Source organism: Solenopsis invicta, chromosome 8 (genome assembly GCF_016802725.1).
Source record: "Solenopsis invicta isolate M01_SB chromosome 8, UNIL_Sinv_3.0, whole genome shotgun sequence".
NCBI lineage: Eukaryota > Metazoa > Arthropoda > Insecta > Hymenoptera > Formicidae > Solenopsis > Solenopsis invicta.
Window position 1 is genome coordinate 4276864 of NC_052671.1, and position 24025 is coordinate 4300888.

General features: G+C 35.4%; 1 protein-coding gene across 1 annotated transcript; it reads left to right on the plus strand.

Moving 5' to 3' along the window:
• Nucleotides 1-228: 228 nt before the first annotated feature.
• On the plus strand, nucleotides 229-22142 carry LOC105198124 (high affinity choline transporter 1). The gene is given in 14 exon segments (XM_026134602.2): nucleotides 229-517; nucleotides 9869-10098; nucleotides 13915-14022; nucleotides 14735-14963; nucleotides 15940-16168; nucleotides 16817-17054; nucleotides 17148-17254; nucleotides 17325-17428; nucleotides 17763-17775; nucleotides 17777-17906; nucleotides 18502-18773; nucleotides 18853-19461; nucleotides 20095-20348; nucleotides 21575-22142. Coding segments are annotated over 13 exon segments (2742 nt in total). The 5' UTR covers nucleotides 229-517; nucleotides 9869-9920; the 3' UTR covers nucleotides 21846-22142.
• Nucleotides 22143-24025: the final 1883 nt, after the last annotated feature.

A 24025-nucleotide genomic window follows, 5' to 3' on the forward strand; every position in this document is an offset into this window, starting at 1 on the left:
TTTAAATTTTCCGAGGATTAATATTTAGCGAGAAACGTCAGCGACGTCAGTCGTTTTCCCTGGAAAGTGCAAGAAGTTGAGCGTACATTTCCGTACGTGTTCTCTCGCGACGAGATCAGCCGCAGCTTCCGGTTGCACCACCCTGTATATCTGTATCTGAGGCGCGCGCGCGTGACCGGCGCTCCGTCCTTGTCCGTGACGCGCGCGCTACCCCCAACGAGGTGGTGGCGATCCAGCGTGTCGGCCGTGCGGGATGCTGAATCCGTGGGAGAGATTCAGTCGTATTGCCTGGGCTCTCTCTGTCGCACGGCTAACGCCCGGTTGGCGTAGCGTAGAGTGTGCGAAGCTGCCATCCGCGTGCCGCGAGAGAAGCCGATCTCCTCCTCCTCCTCCTCCTCCCTCGGGCTCGGTGAGCTCCTCTTCGTCGCGACGGAAAGGAAGTCGAGACGGCACACAGCGGGATGGGCACGTCCGCGTGAAAGGGATGCGCTGCGTGATTTCACGGAGGTAGCCGGCGGTAAGTAGTACGACTCGAAATTTTGACCCCTCCTCGTTTTCTATCCCTCTCTCTCTCTCTCTCTCTCTCTCTCGTCTCCTCCCGTTTTACTCTCAACATCCTTTATCCTATCCGGTGCTGCGCCTCGTCGTAAACTTCACCGCACACCCATGTAACTCTAAACAATCCGATTACGGATGCTGCACATATGAAACAATTCAGCGTCAATATTCGCATTTTTATGTAAAAAAACCGGCAAGACCGTGTTCGTGGCACCCGAAAACTGCATCGCAATATCATATCTCTTCCCGCTGAAGAGATAGATGTAATGATGATAACAATTTATAAATTATACATAAGGTACCTTGTGCCAACGACGCTAGCAATCGGTCCGAGAGTTCGGAAAGGGAGAGAGAGAGAGAGAGAGAGAGAGAGAGAGAGAGAGAGACAAAGAGAGCGAATTGACCAATCGCATTAGTCAGTTGGTCAAATTGTTCAAACGATTGATCAATTTTCTGTCTGTCTGAAATCTTGTGGACACAAGGCTTCGGAGGATTGTAAATTAGTAAATACTATGAGCACGTGGATTTTTGTTTCATTCAATAACTCCCAAATTCAATTAATATCCAAAATGAAGTACATACTGGACTCCCAATTCTTCAACAAACTGAGTTAAAAAAGGGTTAATAGAAGTCGACGGTCAATTAATATCAACAACATTTTACGTTATCGCAACTTTACTTTAAAGTCGGACTAGACACGGCTTTAAATAATGTAAACTGATAAAACTGATTCATTCACTTTTTCTCTTTACGGCCAGCAGAAAAAACTACTTCTTTAATCTGATACTTTGTCTATTATCTTGTAAAGTGAAAAATCGCACAGGTTCAATTTTCACCTTGTAAGAGTAAATTTGTACTTTCATTACAGTGACAAATCACTCGAAACATTGCACAGACTCACTTTTCGCTCTTTCAGAGTGACGTTTCACCATGCGAGATTTAGAGAGAAATTTTAATTTCCGTTATATCCATTTCCACCAATGTAGATTAACTTTAATCTCAGTTTAACTCATTCTTTAACCTTTTTCTAATTTTTAGAGCTAGAAGAAAACAAAAGTTAAATTAAACCAAGATCAAAGTTAATCTACACTGATGAAAATTTACATTACGGAAATATTTCTTGAATTACTATCGAGTCTAGGATAACACGTATTGTTAAAAAAAACTTTGCGAGACCGACGCTATCACTTATGTTACTGCACCCTGCGTTACTCAGAGTGGTCGTTTAAAGAAAAAAGCAAACAGAGCAGCGGTCAGGTATCTTCCTCTTCTTCACTTCATCTCGGAGAGTAGAATCAAAGCGTTAAAGTGCGGATCGATTCGCGGTCACTTGGCGTTCGCGACGGAAAGATGCTGACTGGCACGAAAAGTTGGCAGCGTAGCAGCCCAGTTTACGTGTTCAAAGATAAACCGCGTGCGCTGGTTTTACTCGTGCGCCGAGGACGAGCCAAGTGAGTCTCGGCTTTATTGTTAGACGAGTCATTATTTTGCGGAGTGAAAATCCTTACTCGCGGAATATTACCAACTATTTACGAGCGATCGAATTCTCGAACCTGGTACAACGTCATTGTTCCTAACGCAGCTTCTCTCTCTCTCTCTCTCTCTCTCTCTCTCTCTCTCTCTCTCTCTCTCAGTTTCACCAGAACTTCGCTTCTAATTTCATAACGCATGTAGCATTGCCAGCGGCGGTGTTTCGTAGAATTTTTGCGCATTTCGATGATCGTATTGTGCTATCAATCGGTCCACTTTTGCATTCGATGCTTCTACATCTGTGGAATAACATATAATTAGCGCCATTAGCATTTCCTCGAAACAAATTTGAATTTTTTTTACATACTCTAAAAGCTAAAAGGATACGTTTAACGTAATTTCGAGTCTCGTAGATATCAATGTACATTGAAAAGTACAGAACAATTAGCAAGTGTGATAAAATTTGCTGATTATATGTATAAAGTTTTGATTGGACTTTCAATCGCTGTCACTATTTTCATTAAATCGAGGTATTACGACTAGAAATATTTGCGTCTGTCTGGATCTTTGGAGAGATGACCACAGCTGCCACTCGGATGCAGAAATATTTTGTTGTGATAAACATGTTAAAGCTGAAATAATATTCGAAGATGATAATGTACAAGCTGTGTATTTGCGGTATGGCATATTGGCTTTTAAGATTTCAAATATATATATCGTACACAAAAATAATAATTTTACCGCAGCATCCAAGAATTTAGTTGGATACAGAAAAGAAAATAATTTTATATTAAAGAACTAATTTAAAACGCTAAAAAAAGTGATCACAAGAAAGATATTTTATATTAAACCGTCGGTCAAAATAATTTTGTAGGACGCCCAAGCATAATAAATGTTACTGCAAACAGTTTCAACATTCTAGCAATCAAGTTGAACATCCGATACAATTTTTTAAACGGCTCAATATAATTATTTTCAAATCTATATGTTTCAGAAAAATTCTTCTTTTCGTGTAAACAATATTTGTAAGCGTGTTATTCATTACAGAGATGATCAATCATTACAAAGCAGCGAAAGTATTTTAATGCCTTGAGAAGTAACATATCATTCTTTAGTAGCAATCATTTTTTAGCAATAAATTAGCAAAAAAGAGAGATTATAGGAAAGAGAATAAAGAAGACAGAAAGACTCCGATTGATTATCAAATCGCTCCAAATTTCTTGGTCTCTAATGCAGCAGCGAATTAAATTTTTCCACAATTGTTTAATACAAAGGCAATAATAATTTATCATTCGCTATTTTTATATATCTATCGTGCCAAGAATCGATATATGATAGTCCGCCGTATTTCATTTTTGTCTCATTTATATATTCATCCGGTTACTTTTATATCCTTTTCAAAAGACTTCTATGGTAAAGCAAATATAATATAATCTCTCTCTCTCTCTCTCTCTCTCTCTCTGCCTTTCTACCTAACTCTTTCCTTTTATATAACCGGCCATGATATTCTCAATTGGAAATATCCTGTTGAAAAATTCTTCCACGATTGTTCAGCCTTGAAAGATGCTTTTGCATAAAATTATCTCTCTCTCTCGCATCTTTTTCTTCGCTTTCCCACACCCTTTGAGGGCTGCTTACCCTTCATCACGACCAAGCACGTATTAGCTTATTCTTCTATTTTTGCGTCGGTGAGATAATGAGATCATAGGCGTGAGCACATTATCGACAAAAGATTACTTCCTACCTCGAAGAAGTAAATTTACTCGCTATCGGCATCGGGTTTTTAAAGCGAGATAACTACATTTGTAGGATGCTAAATAAAAAAGTTAAAATTTTATCCGGCGTTCTTACCAAAAAGTCTCATCGAAGGCCGTTTATTGGTGCGTGTCTTCACGCTTGGTATTAAACATTTTTGTAACAACCGTTTGAGGGCTCATCCTGCAGCGCGATCAGACTGCTCACTTTCATGTACGAAGGTCGCAACACTAGTGTATCGATATTACGCTCGGCTTTTACTCATTGTCAGCAATTCTTAGAACTTGATTAAGCTTTACAATCGAAGGGTTTTTTTTAATAAAAAAAAAGAATTGATCAAAAAATGCACGTATACACTAAAAAACAGTGTTTAATTTTAAGATATTAAAATGTTTTATTTCTATCTCCATTTTTCAAATACTCAAAAATGTTTTAATTTTAAACAGTTTTTACATTTAAAACAATAAAATATTTAAAGTCTGTTAAAGATTTCAGTTTTATACGTTTTAATGTTTTAAACCTATACGTCGTTTAAAACAAAACATTTTTAAGTTTTTAAAAAAACGAAGACAGAAATAAAAGATTTCAATATCTTAAAATTAAACATTTCTTCTTTTTGAGTGCACTAAACTTCATTTTTTTTTATTTGGCATTTTCTCACGTAAGTATATACGATTAACTCAAACGATTAAATCCGAGGCTTCAATCAAGGTTTTATTGAAAAAGCAAGTAAAAAAATAAGTAACTCCTTCGCAACTCGTTTTTTTAGCTTTGAAGCTTATTTTACTGACAGCTTCCTATTTTAGATTTTAACGCGCAAGAATGATTAATATATTTTTGTTACATGAAATATAAATTCTACGTTGAGTTAAATTTTTCATATTCCCCCCTCCCCCCCCATTATATTCCGCCAGTTATTACCATTTTGGAATAGAAATGGCGTGTTTATCGATTATTGAAGTTTAAGTATATAACCGTGGCACGTACGTGTTTCTATATAACGTGGATGTTAAATAGATCATCAATTGACGCGGTTGTATTCTAAAACTGTCGCGCGTAGAGGCGCACTTTGAACGTGCATTTTAAAAGAGAGACGTGCCGATAGTTTTCGAACTGCGAGAAGTGAGGAACAAACGCGCGCGCGCGCACAAGCTCCGCATGCGAAACTTTCATAATTTAATCTTCAAACGGTCGCTTTTTCACGTTGCGCCTGAATTGCAAGGGAGAGCATCTGACACGCGTGTTCCAATTTTAATTCAATCTAAAACGCTTGCGTTATAACGCCACATCTGAAAATTTTTGACGTAAAAATATCGCGTTATCGAGGAACGTCACCGATATCCGGCACGTTATACCTAAGCAGGCCGGGTCTCGCGCATCGATCCCTCGATATCTCGTACTTCGAGTTGGCGCCTACGCCGAAGATAGCTTCTGCAAATATATATATATATTTCACGAACGGCCACGGTGCATCTTTCTCTCGCTCTTTCTACCCTTCCCTCCCTTTCATCTCTCGTATCGCGAGTAGGCTTATTTTCGCGTTCTGTGCGCGCGCTCGAGACGAGTTCATTAAAACGAGCGACACGTCAGCTTCTTGGTCCAGAGAGACTGACAGAGAGAGAGAGAGAGAGAGAGAGAGAGAGCGCAAGTTAATAATGCACAGGACCGTTACGGAATTCGACTGAACCTTATACGTGACTCGGTGGCACCGTACTCGCTCGCTCGCTCGGGTCACGACCCTCCGCGACCCATCCTGTCCGATATGTGGGGCACACTTGAATTTTAAACCGCGTTATACGATTGCCGTCGCGCTCGATTAGCTCCTCTATACGCGACGGACGAACGGGCTGCCTCGGCGCAGACTCCCTTCATCACGAAATGTGCTCAATAGTAAATGTCAACCTGTATGTCATCGGTCACACGGAGAGTAATCGCGCGCGGCTAAAAGCGCTCTCGACATCGGGGAAAACGTAACTTCTATGCGATCTCTTTTTTTTTTTCGTAGAACATCATATTAATTACACCTATCTCCGTAAAATTTATTCTTAAAAAGAAAAACTCGATTCAATTTGCCGCGTTCTCAAATAACAGAGTGACATTAAAAGATAACGTCCAGATCAAAATAGATCGTTGTTACGTCGTCTTTTGATGTCGCTCTGCTACATGGATTTAATACAGACTGTCTGAATCTCGTAGAGCGAAACGTCACTCTAAAAGGAAATTGAGCTTGCGAAACTCGAGTAATTTGTCGCTCTGATAAGAATAAAAGATCACGTCTAGAGACGTTCTAATTAGTTCTATAGAATTTCCCATGAATTTTGACATTTATAGAATGGCAAATCACTCAAATAATAATTGCACAAGCTCAATTCTCAGCTTTACATTGAGAGAAAAGGATGCTTTCTCTCTGTATGGTAAAATAATTATAATTAGGAGCTCCATTTTTATACTTCTGATAATTATTACTGCTATAATATTAGTAGTAATAATATTATGTTCATAATTCTAGCAACTGTTAAAAAATTTTACTATAAATTGTGATGATTTTAAATACACATTAATATAATAAAATATTAAGATATAATTAAAATCAAAGAAACGTTTCCATGTAGTAAAAATGCAATCGCAATTATAGCGAAGCTAATTATTTGTTAAATATTTGCTTTCTATTTACATAGTGATAATAGCTATAATTTGCATGGTTAAAGCAGTTGTAAATATATAATTAACATTAAAAATGATTATAAATTATATAAGTTATTGCAGCAACCAATAAATAAACAAAAAGTAACTTAAAATTCAATAACATTTTCAAGTGAAAAAGAAATATATATATGTGGTGTGTGTGTGTGTGTGTGTGTGTGTGTGTGTGTGTGTGTGTGTGTGTGTGTGTAAATTACAACATTTTACGAAGCAATCATATCAAAGTATATTTGCTCTATATGCTGTTACATCGAGTCGAGCTTTCCTCGACGATTTTACGCGATCAGAACAGTCTGTTAACGTAATGTAAAACAATTAATATATCTCTTCTTCTTCTTTCGGAATGTGGGAACATGCTACCTTTTCGCCGCGAATCCACGGCGGATATCAATTTTTAAATATCAAAGTCCAGGAGCTTCTTGTATCAACAAACGAGCGAAGATCTACATATCTATGCGGGCTTATTTGTACGACAATGTTAATCAAGAAGATGGAATAATTAACGCAGTATTGATCGCGAGAGCGCGGCTTCGCGTCCGATTAATCCGTATGTACCTCTCCGCGTGTCTCTCTATTGCCCGACCGTCCACAAATGTAATCGTCCCATTATCAGTCTTGTTAAGCATGCAACGTTAAGGGACGCGCCAACTTGGAGTGACGTGCAATAATAAAATAATCAATTGTATCGGGCGTTTCACAAAACGCGCGCCAAACTTTGCGATCACAATACACATACACGATCTCGTATGACAAATACTGTAACTACGTACATCCGGTTGTTAACTATTACTGCGCTGTTATAGCGTTATATAGCTCTATGTTGTGACCAATGACAAAGAACATCTTGAATGCTTCCTTAACGAAATTGCTCGTCAAGAGTTATAATATCATAAAAGAAATAAAAGAATCTAACGTTAAACGACCTTCATACAGCTATTATAAATTTCGATAAGCAACATGTTGCAAAGCTTTATAAATTTCGATCCATATTGCGTGTCCACAATACGAACGTTTCGAGAAAAGAATTTATCCCAGTCATGCAGTTCATCTTAACATCTACATACTTTGACAGCATCATATACAAACTTATAAAGTCTCCGTGGATTTCTCACTGATAGTTGATTCCTCAACATAAGTCATGCAAGATTTAGAATATAAGATACTACGAGATATTGGAATTTATGTTATGATATAACTTCAGCTGCACCGATCGCACGAATAAATAGAAAATATACTGTATATACATACGGATAATTTTAACAAATTACAATCACTTACAGTTTACTACATGAAAAGAGTCTTTGTTTGATTTTTTTTTAATGTACCTCTTTATGTACAAAATAATATTGGCTTATTTCAGAGAAATCTTTCCGGAAAGGTTTTTTCTTTTTCTCTCATCATCCGCTGTGCCAAAAAATAGGAACCATTTACAGCCTTGTCGGTCGGACAATGTTACTTTCACATCCATAATTTCGCAAGATGAATTTAGAGCTCTGTATCAAGGTTTTAGTTGACAACGGTTATCCTTGAAATTTATATTTAATAAAATGCATATCAGAATCAACAAACTTAATCAATAGAATATAAATTAAAGAATAAAACTATTGTCGAAATGTCAGAAATTTTTTTAACTTTTCCATATATGAAAAATATAATCGAATCAATTGCGACTAATGAATAAAGAGGAATTTATAACGAGCTATAAATGCTTAAACAAACTCGACAAGTTTATCAAGGTAAAGATAAAAATAATTTAACAGAGAAGAACAACATAGCGTACAAAATAAACTGTAGAGATTGCAACGCCTCATATGTTGGCAAAGGTAAAGAAAATTAAAAACAAGAATAAAAGAATATAAATTAGTAGAAAATTACAATTGTTGAAAAACTCAGTTATTAGTAGTGTTACAACTTAATCATTCTTTTGCTTGGGCAAATTGTAAAATACTCGATATAGAATCTAACTCATTCTTCAAACAAAAATGATTTCAGAAATGATACGTATTAAAAAACAGAAAAACGGATTAAATTTAAATACGAATACTGAATTATTAGACTAACTACACTGTTAACAATCGACGGTAGAATTTAATGTAATATAATGGAAGAAAACTTTAATCAGGTACATTGAAAACATTTAATGTAAATTTAATGCTGTTAATTTAATGTGTAACTTAAAAATACATTAAATTTCATGATATTTTTAACAGTGCAGGCGAATGTTATTTTAGTATCCTAGATAGACTTGTCGAAACTTGTTCGGAAAAAAAATCAATATATGCTTGGATGTTGTATATTTAATTAAAAAACAAATGCTCGGTTTACGTTTCCTAGTATCATTTATAATCAAGATATCGATTAAAAAGATTCGCACGTACGATCACAATTGATACACATCTCATCATAGGCGACATTGTAAGTTATACGTTTCATTTATTGCGATAAGGGGAAACCGGGTCTAGTTAACACAAGTGGCGAGTTGATATTATTTCATTTTTATGCATTAGTATTATGACAAAAGAAACAATAAAAAAATTATCACAAAATGTCTCTTCTATATCATAAATATAACACAATATTGTACAATAATTTTTTTATTGTTTCTTTTGCCATCACAAATATATAAAAACGGAGAATCAGCGCTCTTTTTATGCCAATTAATTAAATCAATCTCCCTATCATTTTCATTTCTTCCCTATTTTTAATTTATTTTATATAACACAATTTTCAAAGATTAACTTCGGACATGAACGCAGCCACATTTGTCTTTGATACACCTGACAGACTCAGATTCAATTAATGACTTTTGTTACATTATTAAGTCTTTGCGTTTACACTTAATTAACATTCTGCCGCGTTATATACGTCACAGTATTTTATATCATAGGTTTTTCCCGTGATAGATATTATACCTTTGTTAATTTACTGAAATAATAAATGTTAACTCAAGCGTGCTGAAAAAGATTCCGTAGAGAGCGAAACGTTCCACATTGTTAAAACATTAAAGATACATATTTTTAAATCGACATCCAACAGTTTGCTCGTTTGTTTGACTTTTATACCATTAGCATTAAAGAATTTTAAAGAGCAAAAGATCAATGATTGGAAGGTACAAAAAAATCTCCGATTGGCAAAGTGGATCGTACCAAATCGTACTAATCATATCTAATTGTTACTTCTCGATATAGCCAGTATCGATCGAAGGCTCGATTTAAAATTACGCTCTCTCTTCTCGACAGAGAATCCCGTAATATCTCTTCTAGAAATGGAACCATCGATCGTTCAAAGCCAATACGATTGAGGGGGCGCAAACACTTCTGCGGCTCTCTGTAGATGTTTAGCGACGTTAGTTATTACGCCGCTTTTACTATCAATCATTCAGTTGCAGAGCTCACATCCGGAAGCAGACGAGAACACGGGGCGCGGAGAAGAGGATGGGAATGTACGTGACGGGCGTAATCGGCGTGATTGTGTTTTACATCGCGGTGCTGGCCGTCGGCGTGTGGGCCGCCGCCTTCAAGAGACGGCAAGCCGCCCAGAACAACATGCAGGATGACATGATGCTGGCAAATCGACGCCTCGGCCCCTTGCTCGGCGTCTTCACCCTTATCGGTAATTGTCCCTAACTAAAACTTTAAGAAGAAAATCAATTTTTCAAGACCGCAGCGCGCTCAACGAAAATTCCGCCGTATGTCGCCTTCGGATATTCGAACATTGCGGCGAAATCTGCTTCGTGTTAAAAATGTATTACAAAATATTTTCAAAATAACGAAAGAATTATGAAAAAAATTACAGATTGTTCTATTTTTGTATTTGAAAGTAATACAAAAAAATTCGCGACAATTTTCTACCTGGATCTAAAGTTATTTTGATAAGAAGCAGAAGTGTGCCTTAGTAAAAATTCTATTAAGAAATAACGGCAAAAGTCTAATCTTTTTATATAAATAACTTTTAGGTGACATTCAGATGCTAGCAATAAATAACGATAATTTTTTTTCTATAACATTTGTCGTATGTCAAAACTAATATTTCTACATGTATGCATCTTAACAATTGTGGAATTATTATAATAAAAAAATACTCATTGTTTATAACACATAAAAATGGACCGTAGTAAGCGACATTTTTGTCACCTGCTTTGCTTCTTTGATCAAAGGAAAACGGTCGCTGAAGATTATCAAATTATCCATTTAATATCCGTATTCGTAGTCTTTCCTTGAGAACTGATTTCATGTTTCCCGTCTGCCTCGCTCACAACATTTTACCATACGCGAAATGAAGACAGACAGGAACAAGAAATCCTCATTTCTCAAGGAAGGACTATGAATATAGGTATAAAACTTATCCCGATTCTATTCCATCCATTAAAACACGGAATAGTGGTTTGGACGATTCGAAAATGGATTTTGACTTGTAAGACAAGGTGCAGACATCTAAAAAGATTCAAAGATGAAAAATTGCAGGTAATTTTGGATCAAAATCCAGCTCGAAGGCTGAAAGAACTGACAGGCCTGTTGGATGTTAGCCAAAACGCTGTTTCCAAGCTGTTTAAAAGCCAAAAAGAAGAAAAATGAGTCCCGGATAAATTATTGGAGTTGGCTCTCCAAAATCGTTACACTACTTGTGAAACACTACTTTCAAAGCATAAGAAGAAGCAGTTTTTGCATCAAGTTGTAACCGATATTTTATAAATATTAGATAGGATATTAGATACACAATTTTATATTAATAGATTGTTTAAACTTTAAAGTAGAAATATTAATATATAATATATTTGTAAAAATGGATGTGATACATCTTTAAGCTCATGTCAGACAGATCAGACTACGCGTTAGAGACTGAAGCTTAGTATTCAATCCATTATAAAAATTTAATTTTAATCTGTTTCTTAGTTGAATTCCAATTCTATTTAATCTCCAATTCGCAATCTTTAATCTCCAATCCATAATAAGGGCTTTAGTAGAATAGAAGAATTTTCGTGATTGAATTTTTCCCAACAGCTTTATCCTCTCGCCCATGTAATGATTGAAGAAATGTCACGGCAAAAGTACTCTCCCTAACAGCACATAATATCATACGATATCATGCGTCAGCCAATTTATTCCGCCACGCGTGACCCTGATTAGAACGAACGCAGGCCTATTATGCGGACTTCCTGTTTCGAAACACTTTAGAAGGTCAGCGAGGTCAAGAACTACTCCACTGAGAGAAATGTTTGGTAAAATCAATTAACATTTGGTTGAATAATAATCAAATGAGTTTTATCGTTATAATTACTAAATATGTATATAATTGCTTTGACCAAACAATTTGTAGCCTTAATAAAATAATTATTTTTATACAACAAATTACAAAAAGTTTTATTAAATGTAACTAAATTTTTGGTACTACAAAATTCAATTGATCACTATTCAATTAAACGTTAGTTGACCTTACCAAACGATTTCTCTCGGTGTGGTATCGGAATTATGCGGATATTATTAGAAGACGCTGAAAAATTGTGCCTGCGCAAGCTCTACCTACGCGTTCCTCCATCGACCAATTCGGAGATTGGTTTTTCTTCAACCGGGAATTTAATTGGAGAGAGACACTATTCTTATTACACTTTTTTAATTTTTGACGTTTGATATGTCGTTGCCATCCCTTCGTAGCATTTAAAAAGAAATGCATAGAGATATGTGAATTAGAACTCCTGATTTCGAGAATTGAGAATCTATAACCGGGAACGTTATTTTATAAAAGTAACTTGTGCTATCCGTTAAAACCATTCTACATAATGTAAACGTAAGTAATTGTAAAAATGCAGTTGTACGTCTATTTTCTATCAATGCAAATTAATTTAATTTCATTAATTATAAAACGTAACGCGTTACTGCTACTTAGAAAGTTTCGTTATTTTTTAAATTATCTTTTAAAGAAATTTTGATGACCCTTTTCTTAGAATGGCATCCAATCGTTCATGTCGCTATTTCACCAGCTCAAAATAGGATCTGTAGTGGCTCTGGTTAATCGCAATATACACACAGTCCACATGTTATATATTTATAAAATAACGAAAAAGGTAAACGCTAAAATTTGTTACACACCATTACCGTACGGACAGAAAAAAAAAGATTGATGAAGTAACGATATAAAAAACTGTAACGCCGGTAACGGTGTTACAATGTACTTTCCAATTCTGTCTATAACTTTAAAAAATGACTGCGGCACAAATACCAGCCTTTGCAGGCGTTGAACTCACTCACGGAACTGATAATCTATCGCGAGTGTTGCCGCTGCCGAAGCGCGCCTCTTCTCGTTATATCTTCCATTAGACTTTACGAAATTATCCCGCAAGAAGCGCGCGCACGTTCCGACGTTACTTTCTCCTGCCCCGATATCGACAGATGTCAACCACCTTGCATCGTAAGGGGTAACTGTCGTAAAAGGAGACCGCTGGTTGCATCTTCGCGTTCGTTGTCTCGTTTAAAATTAATTCGCTTTACCCTTTCTTTCTCAATCTCTCTCTCTCTCTCTCTCTCTCTTTGCTTATATATTTCCGGGTTTACTATTTTTAACTCAGCTCTAGTTCTCGAGGCAAAACAGGTTTCGCAAAATGGGTTTGTATTGTTACTTTATAATCCACTTGGCTTTTAACGAGCTACCTGCGCCCTTGAATGTACAATAATCTTGTTTTTATTCGACCGTTTCAAATTTTCTCATTAGTCTCCGCTGTACTGAATATCTTTTTGCATTCTCCATTACTGTAATGACCACTCCGAGATATGCGTATCCGTGGAAAAATGTGACCTCGCCCCTTTCCCCTTCGGCCGCATCTGTCCCTTTCCTACCCAATTCGTTTATCTTTTCCATTTTTCTCCCATCCTTTGTATAAACGGGCAACGAGATAAAAATAATTTACCGTGCATTCGTTTCGCTATTTATACATGTACGTGTGCAATTCACATGGAAGAAGTTTGCTGACGCGACATACTTTGTGCCAGCGTAAAAAATTCTGATAGCGTTGTAATGTACGAGAAGAATGAAAAGGGGGTTCGTACAACGTATATTTTTATCAATAAAAATCCCGTTATTTCTCTTACTTTTTTCTGACTTGTCCAGCGTAAATACTACAGTTACTTTATAAATAAATACCTATTATTAAAACACATATACATTATTAATTTTAAATAACTTAAAATAAGAGTTATTTTAACTTAACTTTTGAGTTATTTTAACTTGAAATTTAGAGTGGACTTTCTGAGACATTTTATTTTTTACTGCGTAGTACGGTGAAAAAATGCCGAATTTCAATCATCTTGGTCTTCACATAAACATGGAATGGTGTTAAATCCATATCTATTGCTGTCAAAATGACATTATCATTTTTTTTTTTTTTTTAAGTAAAAGTGTATGAATATTTTTGCGACTCATAATATGTATGTGCAGCAACATGGGTTGGAGGAGCCTTTGTCAACGGGACCGCCGAGGCCATGTTTACGAGGGGTCTAGCCTGGTGCCAAGTACCTATCGGATACAGTCTCAGCCTGATTTTCGGTACTGTTCAATGTATTTATGAATTAATAACTTATAATAAATTAATGTACTAGAAATATATTGTGAAAATTATGAGATTAATATTTTCAAGTTAAAAAGTTCTTCAAATTCTTCATATTAAAATCATTGTAAACCACTGGCTTATTTTAAAATGCAAAGTCTCAATTTTAATGTTTACAATATAACTATCATATTATGATAGTTATTCTTGAAAACGATTTACCAGTTTATTTTGCTGAACACAGACTATATGATAACGAATAAGTTTGAAATACACAAAGTAATTATATATAATGTAAAAAATATATGTATAAAAGTAACTACATTAAATTAATTACTGTTCATCAAGCAAATATTACTAATTATAAAAAAAACTAAATTAAATTACGGTATAAATAGAACAGGAACGAAATTAAGTTACAGTTAGCGAAAAAAGTAATTCTCTAAGTGTAACCACGTTACGTGTAACGAGTTACTTCTCAATGATACACGGTATCCTGATTTGGCCTTCCAATCCACTAGAGAGACGTCAAAAGATATTTATAAAGTGGAAAATATATTGTGGCTAATGATTCCAAAAATAGAACTGGTTCTTGAGCAGTAAAATTGCAAGCAAACCCTTACTTAATTATTTACATCTTCTTTGTCGTCGAGTTCGATTTCGCTTTCTACGCTAATCAATGTCGCGTTCAATGACTACGAATTATCGTAGGTGCATTGCTCTTCGTGGGCCCGATGAGGAAGGCCGAGTACGTGACGATGCTGGATCCCTTTCAAGAACGATACGGCGCGGGCATCGGAGGCTTGCTCTTCCTTCCGGCATTGTGTGGCGATCTGTTCTGGTGCGGTGCCGTCCTGAGAGCGCTAGGAAGCTCGCTGGCCGTCGTCGCCGGCGTCGACCCGAACATCAGCGTTTGCGCGTCCGCGCTCTTGGCAGCCATGTATGGACACCATCAGGGTTATGCTTATGCTTGTTATAGAATCACTGCACTGCAATCAATAAACAAATGAGAAATTAAATTAGAGTCAAAGTAAAAACAATTAAATATAATTACATTTTCAAGTAAAAAGTGACATTTAATCAAACTTGACAATTAAATCAATTTTCAGTTCATTATTGTGAAATTTTATTATTTTGTATAAATTTTATTATTTTATTATTTTAGATATTTTTTTTAATCCTTTGTTCAGCAACCCATCTTTTTCCGCACAGTTTTTAATTATTTTGTTAAATACTTTGACGTTAAGTTTCAATTTTTTTTTGTTTCTATAAAAAACCTAATACACATAAACAAGTGTATATAAAAAAATAGATAACCGTAAATTTTTATTTGCATAATTACTATAAATAAACAAATAATCAGAATTTATGTCTTTTTTGAAAAAAAAATCATTTTTTATTAAATTATTCAAAACAGCAAATTTAGATTTATTTCAGACACCCTAAAATATTTTTTCAGGGTATTGTCAAATCTTTTTGTTACGTTGTTTTTATTTTATAAATTAATAATCTTTAAAAAATATTGAAAAATTAATATCTTCTACTATAAATCCAAATAAATAATTTGAATATTTCTTAATGGTATTCTAGGTGTTTTTTGAGGGTGAATCTTAATCCGAGGTCAGAATTTTAAAATAATTAAGTGTTTTCAAATGTTAAAAAATCCTTAGATAACCGAATCAGTATAATGGACAGTATTGGACAGGTAATTTTAAATTTTAAAATTCTGACTTCTGATTTAACAACCAGTACAAAGTTACAAAAAAAATCGGCCTAATACAAAAGTTCATGACACAAAGGATTAAACAGTCTTTCCTGGCGATTGTTCAACGACTGATGCAGTGATCCTACGTAGCTTGCGCAACAGAGTTACTAGCGAGACGAGAAAAGCGAAATATTACGTAAAGTACTTTCAGATACACGGTCTTCGGCGGATTGTACTCCGTAGCGTGCACCGACGCTCTACAATTGCTATGCATTCTACTGGGTTTAGTGATAGCTGCGCCGTTTTCCATGCTGCATCCCGCGGTATCGTTCCAGCATAATCTGACTCCGAAGGACTGGATGGGACATGTGAAGAACGAGGACCTGGGCGAATGGATAGACGGTATGCTGTTGCTGGTGTTCGGCGGTATACCTTGGCAGGTGACTTGACACTTTAAATTAACGACGATAAAGCTCGAATTGGACAGCTGAAAGATTATCCATTTCAGAGATTTGAAATGGAACAAACTACAGTTTACGCTGAAAAAATAATTTAGTAACAATAAGAGACTTCCTTATATTATTGAAGACAGCAATTATTAATAATATATTTTAACAAAATTCAAGATGACTAATAGAGATGATTTTTTTTATAACATTTTTGCGCTTTTTTATAACATTAATCGCGCTGTACTCTCATTTGTCTAATTTGATTTATTCTTATTTGTATTTCAAATATTTAGTAATATTTAATAATTATTTGACAACTGATTGTTTATTCTGTTAATATATATTTGGGATTATTATCAATATACTATAATTACTAAATATTTGGTTATATTTATCAAACACTTAATTGAAATTATGTCGCCAAAACTTGATTTTTATGACCAAGCTCTTTTTTTTCAGTGCACAATCTTATAATGCCAAGAGACATGCTATTTAAAAAAATTACCATACAAATAATTATAATTAATCTTCCTTGTTTATTTTATTTATGTCGTTATTAGAAAGTAACAATTTAGTGTTACTTGGCGCAAGTTTGCTATATCGTTAACACACCCTTTAGAAGTTCTTTTTCTTTTTTAGGGTTATTTTCAACGAATCCTAAGTATTAAGAGCACTTCCGTTGCAACGACTCTGTCAATTGTCTCGATGTTTGGTTGCCTGTTACTCGCGGTACCATCAGCTTTTATCGGGGTAGTCGCTCGTGCCACCGATTGGTCCTCAGTCGCAGGTTACAACAAAACGTTCACCACGGATGACGGAAACGCCGCGTTGCCGATGGTCCTGCGGTATCTCACGCCCGAATGGGTGTCCTTCGTCGGTAGGTTTTTTTTACACATTTCCTAAAATTACTCGCTCTCAATGATCGAAATGAATGTTTTCTTTTCACTTCACTGCATTAATCTCGCTAAAGGTCTCGGCGCGATCTCGGCGGCAGTGATGTCCTCGGCGGACTCCAGTATACTCGCCAGTAGCTCTATGTTCACCAGGAATGTCTACAAACTCACGATACGACCGAAAGTAAGTGTAACTTATGCTGATTAATCGCGTGACATCGACGGACGTCATTGAAGTCTCATCTTTGTTACAGGCATCCGAGCGGGAGCTAAACTGGGTCTTGCGAATTTCCGTGATCGCGGTTTCTATATTGTCCACTCTCGTTGCTCTCACGGTCAGCAGCGTTTATTACCTTTCGTAAGTAATCACATTTTTCTCGTTCTTTTTAGCAGCGGGCATTTATTTAAACGCGCCTGACAATGTTCGCAATAAATATACCAGTGTAAACTTCAAGAAAATTAAATTATTTTTAAGACGCAATAATAATCGGTAGAAAGCTTTAAAACATGAGTTGTATCTTTTTTTAATTAATAACTTCGTTATTTTTTTTTTCTTAACCGTTCCGTTTGCTTTCCCTTTCTATTTCAAGTCTTTTTACATTATTTCACGTATTTATTTGTAAAATAAGTTTGTATGTTATTTGCTGAATCCTCGATCTAATGAACAATCAATGTCGCATTTCTGTTTGAAGGTACTTGTGCTCCGATCTCGTCTACCGATCTCGTCTACGTCGTTCTGTTTCCGCAATTATTAGCCGTTATCCATTGGCCTACTATGGTGGACACATACGGCTGCTTGGCGGGATATTTCATTGCTATTGTCCTGCGTCTCGGTGGTTAGTGACAAGTTCTAATTATCAATTCATTACTTAAACAATATTAATAAGAAATGTCACACAATATAATGTCTACTTTGTCCGGCTTTGTTCTACTTTGTCTAATTTCTCACTCAATATAATCAATATAATCAATAATAAGAGTTTTATATAACAGTTATATTATTAATTTATTATTATTGGGAAATTATAACTGTTATATAAATATTAGTTGGTTTGCTGATTTTATTCAACTCTGTTCTTTATTCTGCAAAGATTCTACTTTGTTCTATTTTTCAAATGTATACAAAACTCTATTGTAATTTTTTTTTATCTTTTATACGTTTTCGAATTTTTATTGCCCCATTGCCTAAGGAAATCAAGAAACATTTCTTACAAATTCTTTTCATTTTTATCTCTTACGTCTTTAACATAAACATTAGTTTTTAAACAAAAAAACTTATATAGCATAGACTTCCTAGAGACATCCATGGGACATCTATTGAATAAAGTGTGTTGTCTAAGAAACGTTTCAAGCTTCTCAGATAGCTGAAATATCTTCCAGAAGTCTAGCAGAGTTTTATAACTAAATGTTGAAACGTATAAACGCTTTCAGGCGGTGAAAGAGGACTCGGCATACGCCCGCTGATCCAGTATCCATTCTACGACACAAAGACGCGCAGTCAGAAGTTTCCCTTTCGCACCGCTGTCATGATAATCGCTCTCTTCACTCAGCTCTTCACCAGCTACCTCGCCAGAACCCTGCTCGGTAAAGGGTACTTTCCGCAATGTTGCGACGTGTTGAACATCTACTCATCGCCGAAGTCCAAGGAGCCATCAGGCGTCGTGCAAAGCAGCTCCGGCGCCGCTCTCATGGATTCATCCTCAGTAATTACAAATTGCATATGCTAAGTGTCATTCGCTTGGCGCACTCGATCGACGAAGCATCGATCTTTCTCTTTTTCAGAAATCGACGTCGGGCATAGATTCCTGCGATGGCGTCGGCACGTGCGTTTACGACGACGAAAGGGCCTGCTGCCACGAGGACACGGTCGATCGCGGCGACGGCGACGCGATGACCGGCAACGACCTCTCGGAGCTGTCAAAGGCAAAGAGCATCGGGATGTCGGTCGCGCAACGTGCGAATCACAATCTGCAGAATCTGCAAAATCTGCGCAGCGCGATGCCGACACCGGCGCGGCACGTTTCCATGGCGAGCCCGGTATATCAACCGATACAGGGCGAACAGATCCTCGGGGTGAGAAATCTGCGCAGTCCTCTCGGTCCTCATCCGACACAGGTGCTCTCGCCCACCCGGTCGATCGGCCCGGTCCCGGCTACTCCGATCGCTCCGTGCGCACCCTCTTACGCCAAAGTGGGCTGCGAGCTTGGGCCGAGCAACGAGAAGCCGCGACAACGGGACAACGACAGGATCGGCATCGTCGAGAGAAGCAACATGGAGTACAACTTAAATAGCCAGGAGAACCCGCCCGCCAGCGTCGGCCCCAGAAAGTGCGTGAAGGGCGTGAAGCTCGTCGGTATGGAGGGTGGCTTGTTACGGAGACCGTCGCTGCAGGTGAGGGACGACCTCCACGAATCGTCGCTTTTGTGAAGCCCGCGACAGGTCGGGCCGCCGTTTCATTTTTGCGCGCATTTTGTTTTGTATTTTCAGTTATCTGTATGAGTTATTTTATTAAATTCTATGTACTGGCTTTACGTATGTGTATGTTTGTTTATTTATCAGTCGTACGATTCACATCAATAAAAATGACAAAGTCCCAGGGGATTTTTAGAGAGTTCTCCCCCTACCCACCCCGCGAAATCTCGCGGATACTTCTCATACATAGCTTCTCCCCATACCTAATCTCTATACGATGAATTTTACTTCTATTGAGTTATTGTTTTCTTCGCGAAGCTTTACATTGAACGTTAGAACAAAGAATTTATTAGCAAATAGGCAATAGATGTAAAAAACTTATCAGTTGCTTATCTATAGGTTGATTGATTGAATTTTATGCACTCTTATTTTTATGCATATGTTTGGTTACCTGGTAGTGGCTCGATATTCGTCAATCAAAATGATGAGGATTCGGGAGGATTCTCAGAGGCTGAAAACCCTGAGAAAATCGAGGGTCCTCAGAGAGATCCTGCGCGATCTCGTAATTTTGACGTGACTCTTGGAGTGTGTATTGAAGTAGATTTCCTATAGCTTCCGGTACTTAACTCCCACGAGACGGCGTTTTGTGTCTCGTGCCCTCAGAGCACATTCTCACCGACACCGTCAGTGGAACTAGTCAACATTCTGGACAGGAGACAGAGCGGTGGCTCGTACGGGCCAGGCTCTCTGTCCCCCGTGCCAACGATGGGGGTAGTAGAAGCATGCAAGACCCATGGGACCGCGACTGAGGGGCAGACCGGGAACGAGCATTGCAAGATAAAGAGAGGCATCGTACGACATCACAGGTATCTATAAGGAAACGTGAGAAATTAGATTAAAAAGTTCCAGAATTTTTACTCGGCACATTGAAGAAAAGAGTTCGATAATAATAATTAAGCTTTGGTAAAATATTTTTAATTAAATGTTTGATTAATATAATCAAATATTTAGTAATATTTATTAATTATAATAATAATTAAGATATTAGATCAATGTGTGAATAACACAAGAAGTAAGAAGAAATGAAGAAATGAAGAATTTTTCGATCAAATCGGACTTTCGTGTTTAATAATTTCATATCAATTATTAAATACGTTTTCTAGTTCTATAAACTACATGCTAATATAGTTGCCAGATTTGAAACGCAATCATAAACTAATTTAATAATTATGTTAATAGTAACCAAATGATTATTAAATATTAATAAAAATATTTGGTTATATTAACTAAGCACTTAACTGAAACTATTTCATTATCAAGGCTTGATTGTTATTACCAAACTCTTTTCAATGTGTTTGATGATATTTTTAAATTTACTTACATATTTTTATATGGCAAAGAACAATTATATTTATCATGTTAGAATACAATAATACCAAAATTTTTATCTGTTAATCTACAACTTTACACTGGGAAAACAAGTCATTATAACTTGACTAAATTTTTCAACTCGGTTAAATTTTTTCAGTTCAAGTATTTGACTAAAATACATAACTACTTGAACTTCAATTTAAACAATTATATATTTAACTTAACTACATATATATTTAATTAAAAAACACAATTACTTAGACTGAAGAAATTCAATCGAGTTGAAAAATTCAGTCAAGTTAACAATTATTTTTCTCGGTGTACAAAATATATTTCTAAATTTATTTCAATTATTATGTAAAACAAGATGATATTACATCTATAATATTGCAAATAACAAAGTTCCAAAATTGTCTTTTTTTTTAGTTATATTAATTATTCTGTGAAAATTTTAAATCTATACGTTTAAATTTATATACAGTATCATGATATCATAAAAAATTACATAAAAAAGAGCAAATAAAAATATAACAAAAATTATGTACGCAATATAAAATGGGACAACAATTAATGAAAATACTAAAATTCTTTACAACTGATGCGGGGTGCTGTTGATAATAATTTGACTTGAGAATTTTTGACAAAGCATTTGATATTCACTTGTGGAAGATCCAATGATCAAACACTCTCTCCGTTTATATTTTCTCAAACGTTTGCGCAGCTTCAATGACACGGGCGATCGAGCGTTGACGACGCTCGCCAGACAACCAAATTACCCATCGATGCCGCTGAGGCCGGAGGACGGCCGTATGACATTAGCGAGAAAGGACAAGCCTCGTCTGGCCACTATAGGCAGGCACTCGTCGATGAACGAAGCGGAGCTCAGCAACACAAGCAGCCTGATTGTCAGTCCCACCTTCAGCATGTACAATTCGGGCGCGAAGAGCTCTAATTATTTCGTCACCGACGACGAAGCTGTCAGCAGGTTTTAAAACGGAGTTCCGCAACTAGGATCTCCAGAAACCGAAAACGATACTTGCGGATTCGTTTAGAAAGTGCAAAGGTCGAAATTGGCATGTTCAGCTGGTGCAAAAGATTCCTTTTTTTTTTATCATTCGACAAATTATGTATTTTTTCTTTTTTTGTTAAGAAACAGAGAGTAAAATTAAGAGCATGGAATTTTGTAAAAAAAAGTGGCATTTTGGAAAACCTTTTAGATGAAGAGCAACGATGGGCTACTTTGACTAAAAACACGGGTGTATAACTTCATTTTCATACACTCAAAAAAAGAAGTGTTTAATTTTAAGACATGTTTTATTTCCGTCTTTGTTTTTTAAACACTTAAAAATGTTTCAAACGATGTATAGTTTTAAAATACTAAAACATATAAAACTGAAATCTTTAACAGGCTTTAAATACTTACTTTAGTGTTTTAAATCTAAACATCGTTTAAAACTAAAACATTTTTAAGTATTTAAAAAATAAAGATAGAAGTAAAACGTTTTCATAATTCTTAAAATTAAATTTGTTTTTTTTTTTTTTAGTGTATATTTCGTATTATTTGTCAAGTAAAACAAATCTCTTGCATCAGCTGTTTCACTCTGTTACGTCCCTGTTCTAAGGCATACTTCAAGAACGCGAAACGACAAGGACAATCATAAAACCCGATAAAACCCGCCCCGTCACTCTTTCGGTGTGCTCAATCTTGCAATTCTCTTTGTTGTGTGATGGTTTCTATTTAGAACCATCACAAATTTACATATTCAGAAAAAAAATATATATGTATTAAGAAATTGAAATCTCTTATCTATCGATGAGATAGTCGGGTATATACCAGCATGTTAGTTAATAGAATTTATACTGACCGTTTTATATTACGAATTCGAAACGATATACATTACACGCTCCATATTTGTGATAATTTTTTTATCGATCGTCATCTTTGTTACTACTGTGTTATCGTATTTCTTGGTTGAGTAACTTCATTATTCATGAAGAACCGAGTTGATGAAGGAAATATTTTTATAATATAAAATAGTCTTATACAAGTTGCTTCATGAGCTAAAGTTTTAAGTATTTTAAAGTACTTTAATTTTAAGTACTTAATTATTCTAATTCGCTCATATAATTAAGAACTTTTTTACACTTTTAAAAGAATTTTTTTTAGATCTGTAGGTTGCAGGTATCAAAATAACTGAATTAACACTATTTTAATAAATAAAAAGATCTTTAAATTAAATAGTATTTTACACTACAAAATTTTAATAAAACACAAAAACTCTAAATTTGTATTAACATTTGAGTGAAAATTCACTCTACCCACAATAACACTCTAGATTAAAATGTTTATTCTTGTACGTTTTTTAAATACTTAAAAATATTTTAATTTTAAACGGCGTTTAGATTTCAAATATTAACGTTTAAAGCTGTTGAGATGATTCAGCTTTAAATATTTGGTATTTTAAATTTAAACACCACTTAAAACTGCAATATTTTTAAATATTTAAAAAACGGAAATAGATATAAAACATTTTAATAATTTTAAAATTAAACACTTTTTTTTTTAGTGTACTATCAAAATGTTTATAACAGTATTCAAGCAGTAAAGCTCTAATCGACCTTAGAAATAGAAATATGTCGAAGTTTATCAATCCAACCTTTGATGAACACTATACATTTGTACATCCTTCATTCACTTGCTTTTTCTGAATAATATCCAGATGAAGAGACGTTAAAGTTTCTTGTCGCAGTTAAGTGAAATTACAATAACTTGTTGAGAATTTAATTGGTGTAACTACACAGACAAAAATTAGTATCAAATCAATAATTCATTGTTTCATATCTAAGCAAGAATATAAAATCTGTTTTGAAAGAATTTATAATCTTAAACAGATATAATTTGCTTACATGAGGAAAATTTGTTACTTCATGCAAGCAATTATGTCCGTTTAAGATTATAAATTCTTTCAAAAAGATTTTATATCCTTGCTTATATATGAAACAATAAATTGTTGATTTAATACTAATTTTTTTTATGTATAATTACATAATCTGGGAAAGAAAGATTCCCTTAAATTCAACATAATTTGTTTAAGTTTCACTGCATCTATATTTTGTTATTTGTTGCGCACGTCTTTTGGTGTTTGTTGTATTTTTTATTTACATAAAGGTA